The 12,900-nt window shown below is 45.2% G+C and overlaps 1 protein-coding gene across 1 annotated transcript in view; it reads left to right on the forward strand.

The window, feature by feature from the left end:
• Positions 1-4,857: 4,857 nt before the first annotated feature.
• Positions 4,858-12,900, forward strand: part of LOC146196248 (focadhesin) — a 134,006-nt gene continuing 125,963 nt past the window's right edge. The window contains exons 1-4 of the mRNA XM_084598133.1: positions 4,858-5,250; positions 7,207-7,284; positions 8,555-8,706; positions 10,343-10,444. Of these exons, the coding sequence (XP_084454259.1) occupies positions 5,197-5,250; positions 7,207-7,284; positions 8,555-8,706; positions 10,343-10,444 (386 nt within the window). The 5' untranslated portion in view covers positions 4,858-5,196. The remainder of the gene's footprint in view (positions 5,251-7,206; positions 7,285-8,554; positions 8,707-10,342; positions 10,445-12,900) is intronic.

Raw genomic sequence — 12,900 nt, forward strand, 5'->3', positions numbered from 1 at the left:
GCGAATTGTATTATATACCAAATGATTAGCTGGTTGGCCTAAAAAACTCTGGCACATACACAGTATGGGGCGATTGTCATTAATTTCTCAGCTTTCATGCCGCAATTCGTTGTATCCATTGGTAGCGGCGGTCGTGATCTTCAATTGTTACTCTAGTTGAGCCTGAACGTATGTACTACATGTACCACCTGCGCGGCTTCGCCATCCACGATGGTCCACGACCACGTCTTGGCGAACGAAAGCGCCGGATTACCTTGCACTGTGGGTCTTTACAAAAATAGTTTTTTTTTGCTGTTTGAAATCCCCGCCAGTCCCGCCGGCCGGCGTGCGTGCTGTTTGGTTGAAGGTTGCGTATTCCATCGCAGTGTGTGTGTGTGTGTGTTGGAGGGGAGGAGGGTAGATGGTAGGTGTTGCTTGATTATCCTTACAAGAAAGGGTTCCTATTTAAAGAAATTGACAATATTCAGTAAAAATATAGTGTTAACTTATTAGGGCCAATTCAATTCTGCGCATGAATGTTTCTGCCGTAGTTTCGTACCACGTGTTTCTGTGCCGCCATTGCCGGCTGTCGTCCTGCCGCCGCGGCTCGCGGCAGCAGTTTTTTTTTTTTTTTTTTTTTTTTTTGTTCTGTGCGGGTGCACGCAACTATGCTCGAATGCCTTCACCCATCTTTGTGCGCTGCAAGGACAACGATTGCGCAGTTGTGCCAGTTCCTAGTGTGAAAGGATTACCCCCGTGGAGCAACAGTGGTTCACGACGGACGGACGACTCCGGCGAAAGCGACCGCGTTTGAAAGTGAGTACTGCTCTAGGCACTATAGTACTGCGATCGAGCTTCGTGAAAATCTGCGCAGCGAAAATTGTATGAATATGTAACAGCGCAGTCAACCTACTGACACATTTCAACGCGATAGCATTAAGGAGCTAGTTACACCGAAAACCAGGAGATTGGCGCGGTGGCGTCCGTGTATGCCGATTGAGTTGGCTCACCCTCTCCTCTACGCAAACTAGGAAATTGCTGGAGGTGCTATCGCGTTCCACTCTTGCAATCTTGCGAGGCTTATAACCAACCTCCTTGTTTTCGTCAACCAAGGCGCTGGGTAAACAGTCGGTCTTCAAAGATTTTTTTTTTTTTTTAATATGCTTGCCTTCGCAAGTGGCATGCTCTGCATTTTTCAATGCAAGTTGCAGGTTGCGAGGGCACAGTCTGCGCTGCAGTGCATTACAGTGATAAAATGCATAACTGCTCCTGTACAATGCGATAAGCGATAATCGCCCAAGCTCGCGAGCTTGAAAGTTGTGCACCACTACAAAAAAAAAAATCATTTTAGATAGCGAGTGGCCTTTTCTGTGCTTGAAATTATTGAAGCGCGTTATCAGCTTATTTTAATTTAGGTATGGCCTGTATGATACTGCCTTATGAACTGTTTAGCTTATGTAGCTTTATCCTTGAAGCATTGCAGATGAATCTATGTGATATTCGAAAGATAGCGGGTGCGATATAACTGGCGTGAACTAAGGGAAAGGAGGGCAGAACCTCGCTGATATTTGAGACTGCTTGTAACAAGTGCTGTGGGGCAGGTACAATATGAGAAATACTCAATTTTCTTGTTATTATCCTCCAGAAAACCTCGAGTCAAGGATTATGCTGTGCATGAGCTACAGACTATTTACTAACCTGTTCTTTTTTCTCTTTGCAGAAAGCTGGTCGCTTCCACTTCATCACGGAAGATGGATGTGCGCTTCAAGTTTTACGTCATATTGAGGAATCAGACATTTTACAATAAAATATGCCTGTTGTACTTTAAGCTGCTTTTCTATTTTATTGACTCATGGGAGCGAAAAAAGCATGCATGCAGCATATATGCGAATATGCGAGAAAGATCCGGGAACGGACGTCCGAAATGGACGTCCATTCGCCAGACAAACATGTCCATTTGGACGCCCATCGGACGGCCGACGGACGTCCACTGGCTGTTCGCGGACGTCCATCGGCCATCCGGAACATCCGAAACGGATGGCCATTGGCCGACCGATGGATGTCGGTGGTTGCTTGGGCAGGGCAGAAGGCACGGCATCTTTCGTCAATCGTGGGTGAGAACGTGGGAGGCTAACAACGTTGCCTTCTATCATATATTTGTAATCCCGTTCGATACACTCTTGGTCAAATGCCGCTCACACACAACGGAGTGTGGCTGCAACCTCGTCGGCACGATGAAGAGCGCAAGCTCCCACCTTTTGAACAGTTCGGGATCCCGCGGCGCCGAAAACAGCGAGACTTTCAGTCCTTTTCTCGATGACTTGTAGCCGGATTTGCAGAAGGGTGCGAAAAAAGTTGTGTCCTTTTTGGTCTTCATTCCGATCACTTCTCACAAAAAGCGCAGCGCCTGCTCCGCTACGGCGCTTGCATGTGGACGATGACAGACAGCAAACAGACGAGAACACAGGTAGCTAGTGTCGTCTGTTTATTGTTTTAATGCCAGACCGCAAAAGTCTCAGTTTCAGCTACTATTTTGACTGATAACGCAAGTAATAAGTAATGTTTTTAAACAAAAATGAGGTTAACAAAACGCGCGATGCGATTGCGACAAGTAGCAGACGATCCGGCGGTGAGCACCGGGCGGAGAACAGCAGCGCCAGTTTCGTCGTCATGAAGCGGAGGCACGCGGAACTACGCTTTGTGCCCTGCCGGTCGGCACACCTACCCATCTAGCCACCGTACGTTAAAGATCCCCAGGTGGTCGAAATTACTCCGTAGCCCTAAACTGCGGATCCTCTTTCTCTCTTTCCACTTTCCCATTTTCCTCCCTTCCCTTATGGCGCGGTTGCGGTGTCCACACTTCCTCTCCACTTTCACTCCCATCCTCTCTTCCCTTATGGCGCGGTTGGGGTGTCCACAGAAAGCTAGTGAGACAGTTAATGCGCCTTTCCCTTCCTATAAATAAATCAGCTCTGTGAAAGGTGGCGTTTCCTGGCCCTACGGGGCTGGGACTGGTAGGTCAACGCCGCTTGCAGCCTGCCACCGAATTTTGCGGCGGCTGTCGCGTGGCGTTCCTTGGCGCGCGTTCAAATGTGGGATTGCAGATGGCAGAATGCTCAGAAGATGAGACTTCTGGAGGAAAGGCGCAGTATCTGTCACACTTTCTCCGAAAAGAGCGCGTTTGGATGGTACACCATCGCTCCTGTCGCATGGCGTTCATTGGCGCGCGTTTAAGCAGTTTAAGTGTGAGATTGCAGATGGCAGGAACGCTAGACAAGAAGAGACCTCAGGCTTTCGCCTTTCACTACTTTAGGTTTCTCGTAATTTTTATTATTATTATTATTATTATTATTATTATTATTATTATTATTATTATTATTATTATTATTATTATTAGTGATTTCAGAAAATTTTTGATGTGTCTTTTCTTTCCACCACTTTAGTGAAGTGCCAGGATGTAGTGTAGCTGTGTGGTTTGGCGTTGTGTTAATTGTATATTTCAACTGCACTACAGGCTGACTACTTTGTAAATAATAAATATAGCTCTTTTCTGCATGAAGGCGTGTAATAAATACCATGCATGCTGAAGGCTGGGGATGCAATTAGGAGGGTGGTTCGATTCCCGGTGGAGACAGAATTTATTTATCTAGTTTTAACTATGTTCATCACAGAAGAGAAGGGGAATTGTGATTTGCATTTCACGATCCCGGGCGTGGCGCAGTTCTTCAAAGCGCTCGGTTGGGAATCGAAGAGATGGGAGGTTCGATTCCCGGTGGAGACAGGATTCGCTGACATTGTGCGCAATTAAAGGCCTTAAATTTTAAGTCAAAATAACCAACACCGCATCACGAAGACAATTTCCTAATTAAGTTAATACAACTCCCATTGAAGCAATCATGGCAGGTTCCATTGGAAACAAATCACGTTCTGGTACAAAAGCATCGGACCTGGGGTCAAAATAGTAGCAGCGAATAGCAGCAGACAACAGCGCTTCTTTTCTATCACTTGTTGTTCTCTTTTTCTTCAGAATGCGTAATCCGTTCCTAACAACACTGCGATAAAAAAGACAATTCGTCTCAATAAGAGCACCATACGAGCTTAAGCATATGTTGGTGCGGTAAACTGACCGAAAAAGCCGCTTCTTATTCAGTAACCTCTTTAGGGTGACTGCGATCCATGGCGAACGCTGTTTGGCTGACATTACATGTAATGGTATATATTTGTTCGCTATAAATTAGCTTAATTATTACAGAATCCACTGGGCGCTTAAAGAACCCACATGGAACCCATGCATAACATCAACAAACCCAAACAGGCATTTAATTCGACAATTACAATGATTTATTAACTCGTCATCGCCTATCACGTGCCAATCAATCATCAATCACGAGAACCACAATTAAACTACCACCATAAGATTTTTTACGCAACTCTCCGACAAGCGGTGCTGATTATACGTACTACTACTGCTGCTCAGAGCTATGTATCGCCTCCGCGCTCTCAAGGAAAAAAGAAAGAAAAACCTTCACGAATTCGTATCTCTAGGGTCGAGAGGCACAATTTTAAGGGCTCCTCTGCCTTTCGCGGTGCTGCAGATATCGTGAGACGTAGTACAATATATGGCAGTCCAAACTGCACCCTGGCCAATCCGCCTTCGCGGGTATGTGCCATTTATTAAGGTAGAACAAGAAGAACAAGAACTGTAGCGATGCTCTATGATGTGAAATAACGCCAAACAAGAAGGTTATATTATAATCTCGACGCAAACCGTCATCCCTGGGTCACTTGATTGCGCGCTCCGTGCTCCCGAGCAGCAGAGTTCGCCCAACTACACTGTAGCCCTACGTTGTGTTCGCCTAACTGAAACCATAGCAACGGGACGCCGATCCCGCCTCCGCGCACGCCGCTCCGTTGAGCTCTACCGTTGGCACATGAGGCTCGCGGTGGGATTTAGTCAAATAGGCAGGGACCACAACGTGGGTGCCGTGAAGAGTTTTTGTGGCCCGGGAAGCGTTTAATACCGCTTGATTACGAGCAGACGTTTATATTGAATGCTGTATAATGCACGGGCTAACATCGGTCACTCGTAATACGCTGACTTGTGGATCGGAGCGCGCTTTTGTTTTCAAAGCTTGATATGGGGACCATCAAGGCTTGTTGAGTGCTCAAAGTGCATACGTTCCCGTGTTGTCAGTAAGAACTCCACCGGCTGTTTAGATGGAGGACATCAGGTTGATGCTGAACTTCGACCTGCCTCTTGTGCGGCGCAAAGTGAGTCCCCGTTGCATGCACACGTGGCTTGGACCTCGCACGCTGCTTGCGCTGGCCTTCGTGCCTAGCTGCAGCGGTTACGGAACAAATATTTGCGTTTGGAATGAGAGTTGTCGGCAATTTCGGAAATGCAGTACATTTCGCTACGTTCGCTGTCCGTTTCGCTTGCGAAGGCAAAAAAAAAAAAAAAAAAAAAAAAAGCTCACACTGTTGGGCAACGTAAGCGTCTACTACATGAGCTCTTCTAGAAAAAACATTCGCCGAGGCAGCTGAGCGTGCGAGCTGAAATGATGCCAATATGCAAGAATTATCAAACCAGCTGAAGTTTTTACAGCTGCGCGGTGTGAAACAGTTTTCTCATGAGTCCCTGTGTATGCCTGAAAGCTGCAGTGGGCTATTTGTAAACTTAAAATTGAAGCTGTAAGTTGTATTTGTTTGCAAAATTCTATTTAACCCATTTTTGATAATTCTGTGAATCGACAGCTTGAAAATCGATAGGAAGGTGCACGACGCTGGACGACGCTGTCGTTTATGGACATGCTTTTTGCTTCTCGGTTCAGTGTAACTCTCTTTCCTACGTTTTATGTGATATATGCCAACAGGTCCAGGTGTCCTTTCACCTGTTCTGAAGTGGAGGTTTGTTTAAGTAGTGAAGCACTTTTGTAATAATGTTGTGATAATGTCATCCTTGAGTGCAGACTAATAGTTTTTGTCATTTTCTTGGCAGTGATTTTTTAGGGCCCAAAAAAGTAGAGTGCTTAGGATGTCAAATTTTCAAATCCTGGGCTATTCGGAAATGGTGCAGCATGTTTTCTATGCACCTTAATAATGTGTATTAATGTGTATGGAGCAGTTTCTTCTGATGTCTGATTAGGTTGGTTTGCACTTGGCCTTATTGCATTCCATATTGTACGGCATGGCAGCATCTGTTGCGTTTGGTGCTGTATTTCGACTGCTGATTACACTGTTGACACTATAGGCAGGGTTTGTTCGTAATTATGTGGAATACATTATCCTTGATAGGCTGGCCACCAAGCAGTTTGTTTGCAGCACTCATAGGAAGAAGTTTTGTAACATTTCTTACAAGGAACGTTAGACCCCATTCAAGCGAAAAATCTGGGAATGTAGTTAGCATTTTGTTTTCCTGGTGACACAGAAAGCTTTGTAAGTTGCATAATTCAGTGTGTGCAGTCCCAGAGCTTGACTCATTATATACAGATTTTGGTTTTGATGAACAAATTCATCTGTCAGTGCTGGCTTGGAGATGATTCTATTCTTTCTGCATCTATGCCACCACTCGTAATGATTGCATACATAATCACCTAGCTCTTCATTCCGGGGTTTCTTTCAGTGTCTGCTAAAATGGTCATAAGCAGTCTGCGATAAAAAAAAAAAATTATAATAAAGCAGGCATAAAGACTGGTTACCTAAAGCCATTGCACCCGTTTGACGACTAACTTGAAGCTATCAGTTGACTGGTGACTGTCCAGAGTTTATGCCTGTTTTCGTTTCCATGAAGAATGCGAGTGTCGTCTAGGAACAGTGCATTTTCGTTGAAAGCAAGCATGGCAGAGATGGTAGTTTTGAGGTTTTCATAATTTGTAACACAAAAATCTTTATGTTTTAAATGTACTGCATGCCAAAATAAATATTATTTTGATGTTGATGGTCATGGCAAATGGTCTGTTGCTTCAGGATGAAACGTCTTCATGAAATGCTGCTTGCTTTTCTAGCCTTGTTGATGGACAGCAGTCCTGTGCTTGTTTGCATGCATTTTCTAATGAATTCTGATGAGTGAATAGGTTGCATCATTTTTCACCATCTTGGCAGCACAGTAGGGACACCATCGGATTGCTTACAACTGCTGCAGTGTTTTACACACTCAGCAATTGTATAGCTCTTGACACTTGTGGTATTATAGTGTACTCCTTCAATTGGTGTGGCGGGTGAACGCAGGCGGTGCACAAGCTGCTGCAGCTGATTGGCCGCCAGCTGAGACCTGGCGACCCTCCGTTGTCGGCAGAGACCGCAAAGGTGAGTTCTGCATGTGCGGGACCAAACCACTGGAGACGAGACAGGTGAAGCTGCCAAACCACTGTGCTAAGAAGGGAAATAATGCTGTAGCACAGGACCCAGGCATACAAACAAGGTGGTTAGGAGCAAAAGTGGCACACGACATGTATTGGTGTGGATTGCTGCTGTTGCAAAACCTTTTGATGCTTTCGCCAGGTGGCAGCACTACTGTGACCTGAATAGGCCACGTCCTATTCCTAGACCCATGTCCTAGAGCCATGTGATTACACTGCTGGCCACTTTGGATATGCCGCCCTAGAAAAAATCTCTTCAGTTTTAGGCAAAAGTGAAGTTTTATTATAGTTCAGGAATTCCTGGTGCTTGGAGACGACGGCTCTTAATTTGCATCAGAGTAGGGCTAGGTATCATTTCTTTTGCAGATCAGCATGTGATATTTCTATGTCTTTTATTTTATTATTATTTTTCTAAAGCAAGTCATGGCTTTATGATATTGGGAACGTAATTATGGTGTTTCGGCATGGTATATTGTTTCTGCACCATCTTGCGACTCTTTGTGATTATTACAGGGTTGTCATTGTGTTCCAACTAACACATTTTATGTTTCGCTGGTTAGTTTACTGACCGGAACAATTATGGTCAGTTCTGTTGTTTACCGTGCTGAACGAATGAGTTCATCTGCGTTTCATTGTTCGCAGTTCAGTATTATGCTTAAAGCTAACTGTTTGTGCTCAACTTTCGCGGGAAGTTATTAAAAAAAGTGTCCTTTGTAGCAGTGCTAGATTCAGAGAGAAATGCTGTTTGTTTGTCAAGCACTGATGACCACTCTGAAACAAAGAGGAGGCATAACGACCATGTTATGGGGACCTCGTTTGCACTGCTTGTTTGTTGTTTTGTTCTAACTTAGCACATTCTGCCATGATTATTCCTGACGGGACGAGCTTCCATCAAACCTTCAATACCAAGAACGTTGTATGACAGTGAAAATTTCTTGTCTGCACTTATATCTTGAAAGAGAGGTCCAACTGAAAGTTGTGCTATGTAGTACAGCTTGTAGAACTTGCAAAATAAGGTGCTCCTGTATTCAAAAGCCTTTGAACTGCAAAATGCAGCTTCACACCTGAAGAAAACTTGTTGTCGATGCCTGTACTCTTTCATTTTTTTTCCCCGGGAAGTTTCTAAATGGCTCGTTTGATGCAAAATACGGAATGGAAGCTGGGAAGAAAATACCTAGGGAGGTAAAGCATGTATAGTTAAATAAATTGTGTTGCAGCGCGGCCTACCTCAAGGAGTGGAATTGCTGATCGAGCAGTGTGGCGAGCAGCCTGAGTGCTGTGAGGCCCTGGTCTCTCTGGTGGCGGCCGGCCAGCTGGAGTGGCGCTATGCCCTGGGGAAGTTGCTCGCGGCCTTCTCTACAGCCACCAGGTCAGCGCTCCCTGAGACCATGGCTTCCAGTTTTGCTCTTGGAAGTCACCTAGTAAACTTAGAAAAAAAAAAAAGAGGTGGCATTGAGCAATAGTCTTCACCACTTATTCTGTTTTTGAGTCAATGAAACCTCGATTTGTTTGCAGTTTGCTGGGTGCAAGGTTTAGAGCCATGTCACTGCGTGCGCGATTTCACTGTTGAGTTGCATGGAAGATTGTGCGAAGCATGCCAGCACACTGTTTGCCCACAGATAAGGCGAATGCAGTGAATCTACAAATGCGGATGATTGATGCGACTGCACTGAAAAAAATCTTGGGCTCTCTTGTTTGCTGAGTGGACTCCTCTTGTTAAATTAAGTGCTCGGTTTGGAAACAGAGTTTGAATTTTAAAATAATGCTAAATAATAGAGTTGAAGCCTCATAATAGACAGTCAGCACGTTGGTATAATATTTCCCTTTTATTTGTGCTAGAACTTCATTTATCTGAACACGTTTTTTTGGGTTTATGGCTTTGATACAATGAAGGCTCCCTCACTCGTCTACACTGTTGCAGTAGTCTAGCGTTCTTAAACACATTGCCTGTGGGGTATTGTAATGTGGCCCACCAACACCAAAACTTTCGGCCTTTGTTCAGTACGAATGTGCCAGCTTCACGAGTAAACTTCACCACCTGACTTGTTTTCCAACTAAACTAAAATAAAAAACCTCGTCCACATATAGCACTTGTTCTTTGTGGAAATGTAAAGAGTCACTGGCCTCTTAATTTATGAATCTTAATATCAAGGTGCTGCACCAGCCTGCCCTCTATTTAATCTTCAGATGTAGATTTTTCTTTTGAGGATAAGTGGCTGTCATATTGACCATCGTACCCTGCCAGGAGTTCTCTCCGAGCTATCCTGAAATAAGCTTTTGGCATTTAGGTAGAAGGCAGCACGTGGCGGTTTTGTTTTCCAGGAAGTTTGGAAGGGTGTGGTCTGTGAACGAGACATCCTTTATTTTTTTTCATCTTCATCATCAGCTGTACTATGCCCACTGCAGCGTGGAAGTCTCTCCTGTACTCCTTCAATTAGCGGAGTCCTGTACTAGCTGCTTCCACTTGACCCCTGCCAGCTCCTTAACCTCATCTGCCCACCTGACTTTCTGCTGCCCCGTTGCTACGCTTTCCTTCCCTTGGTATCCAATTTATAACTCTTTTCGACTGCTGGTTATCTTGTCCTCACATTACATGCCCTGCCCATGTCCATTTTTTCTTCTTGATTTTCGCTACAATGTCTTTGACATAGTTATTTTTCTGACCCACTCTGCATGCTTCCTCTCTTGTAACGTTACCCCTACCATTTTTCGTTCCATAGCACTCTGCATTGTCCTCAACTTAAGTAGAACCCTTGTTCATTTTATATATGTTTATTGTTTTTAATTTTCATCTTGTTTGTATTTGTGGCTCCTGGCCTGCAAGGGCAGAAATTTTCTTATTGCAGTTCGTATAGCAATACGAGTTTGAGACCCTTGCATTAGGGCCTTGATTTGTGCTTTGCTGATCTCATGGGGTGCTCATGGGATTCTCATGGGATGTTGCTTAACTTAAGCTAAGTGCCTCTCTTTAAGGGAGCCTTTGTTTGTTGCGCATTTTGTTGCAGGCACCCGAGGGAAGCTGTGGTGATGGCCATCGGTCGTCTGTTGATGCTGCACATGCAAAAGGATCTTAAGGCAGGCCCCTACCACTGCCCCTTTGGCCTCAGGTGGGCTCACCAGCTAGGGTTTCGGGCCACGCTGTCATCTCACCAAACAGGCAAACAAAGGAATCTCAGAATAACAGCTTGAGGGGCGAGTTGGTGCTGCATAGCACCCAGAAAACACGTGTGTGTGTGTGCGTGCCTGTGTTGTGTTTTCTATTCACGTGATTGTGTTCGTGACGCTGCATTTCTGGGTACTAGGCTTCAGTGGAAAAAAGGGGGAACAACTCTTATTAGTTCAGCATTGCTTACACGGATACCGAGGACAGGTGGAAGCTGGCTTCTAAGATGCTGCATCCTGGTCACAAAGAGACTGCTCTTACCGGGAGTAAACCTTTTGCGAGTTAGAAAGGACTGAGAAATGATGTATGGGATATTTCCCTCTCTGACTGATTTCACTATTGAAGTGCATGCATCAGCGCTGATTTTTGTAATGTGATCACACTCGAGAGTGCACCCTCTGCCATGTTCACTTGAACTAGCCTCTCCTTAGTGCACAAATCTGCCACGGAGGCTTACTGTCTTTAACGTTCGCTTGTTGATCCCAAGGTGCAGCAATCGAACCCTGCCTGTTGCAGCTGTATTTTGATGAAGGCAAAGCTCAAATAGACACCCATGTGTGCTGTGCTATGTGTGCACATGTTCAAGAACCCCAGTTGGTCTAAACTAATCCAGAACCCTCCGCTGTGCCTGAGGCAGGTGGTATTGATAATAATACAGCATTATGCCACTTGAAGAATGTCACTTCATACATACAAGAGCTGGAATACAGTAAGAGTTCTACAGAAGGAGGTCCCGTAGTGCAAGACTGTCGGGGGGACCTCCCAGAACAAAACAAGTGAAGTAGAAATGTAAGGAAATAGGAAGCACTGTAACTATTAACCACTCTAAAAGCACAACCTACAAAACAAACAAGGTTAAGTAAAATACAACAATGAAAACTAAAGATAAATATACAGATCATCAACTTGAGTACACAGAACTCAAGAACTAGCACATTCTAAAGTGTACTGTATCTGTTCAGGAAAATAACTATGTAGCACGTCTATTCAATATAATGTAAATCCTCGTTAACATGAACTCGCATCTCTCGAAAAATCGGTAAAGTCGAAAATTTTCCACGCCGCACCTTCGCCTCCCATAGTTGGTATGTATTAGCTCTGGTTTGAAGCATTTTTCGGGCTTTATGCGGATATCTCGAAATTTTGACCGGAAGAACCGACGGCAACCGTCATTACTGAAAGGTGATAGGGGCTCCGAGCAAGCGTTCTGTTCCTGTACTAAGTGCCGAACGCCGTCACGTTCGAAGAGCGAATACGAAATTCCCGTGGACGCAGCTGTTTTTCGTCTTGGGAGCAGTTACGTGAGCGCCGCTCGCGCGCGTAGGGGCTGATGGGTCTTATCGGGCAGCCGGTTCAGCCAGTTCAGCGTGGTTCAGTCAGTTTCTCTTCGCACGTCCAGATCGGCAAGAGCGATTTAGAGATTCTGTGGTCCTGTTTCGTTGCGCTATATGCATGAAGCGTTGATAGATTTTCGTTGTGTATGTGATGTCCGCAACGCTTGCTCCGCAGCAAAGTTGAATGCAGCAGTGGTGACCAATGGCATATGCGATGCGTTCAGCAGCTCGAGGACGCTTTTGTCGGGCTGAATGCCAATGCGAAGCAGGCAAAGCATTACCCAGTTCTGCCTTCTAAAATAATAAAATTCAGTTTTTTCTGAGAATTCTTTTGCGTTTATTACAAAAGCTTCCCTTGTGTAGTGGAGCGTCGACGGGCGCGGCGGGCCGAGGGCCGCTAAAGCATTTTTGCTTGCTGTCGTGCTCAGGTTCTGGGTTTTTAGAAAATTTTGAGTCTCACCCGGAAGCAGGTCGTGAGGCAGCCAATCGCAGAAGGCTTTGGGGTACTCAATTTCCGTCTTGACTTTTTTTTTATTTTGCGAGCGAAGTTTGTTTTCCTAGTCCAGTTCGAGCGAAGAACCTGCAGACACTCACTTCATCTGATCCGTGCATATATGGGTACATCGAGACAATTCAGTAAAATCTTGGTAGGGTAGTAAAGGAAAATAAAAAGGCTAGTGGTGGCTAGATATTGTTAATTTTCGAAAGGAGCAAGAGAAAGCCACTGCTTGCAATGCAAGTATGCATCTGTAGCAGCACACCGCTGCACTGCGACCATTTTATTTTTTTTTTTTAAACACGCTGCGTAAAAGATTTCATCAGTGCTATTGTATTTCAAGCTGTGTTGTGTTGGAAATGGGATATAGCGTAACTGTACTCTCCATGACTGAACGACGGCGGGGCGGTAACAAACCAACGATGAAAACGTGCCTCTGTCGCAGAGTCCCGTAGCTCCGTGCGATGTGCACTAGCGGCAACGACAGGCGCTGGCGGCGGCGGCGTGCGGCGGATCGCCATGGGTTGTCGCCAGCAAATTTTGGCATTTTGCTTAACTCGAAACTCCGCT

The sequence above is a fragment of the Amblyomma maculatum genome, chromosome 3, assembly GCF_055883805.1.
Source record: "Amblyomma maculatum isolate TAMU_Amacu chromosome 3, ASM5588380v1, whole genome shotgun sequence".
Classification (NCBI taxonomy): Eukaryota; Metazoa; Arthropoda; class Arachnida; order Ixodida; family Ixodidae; genus Amblyomma; species Amblyomma maculatum.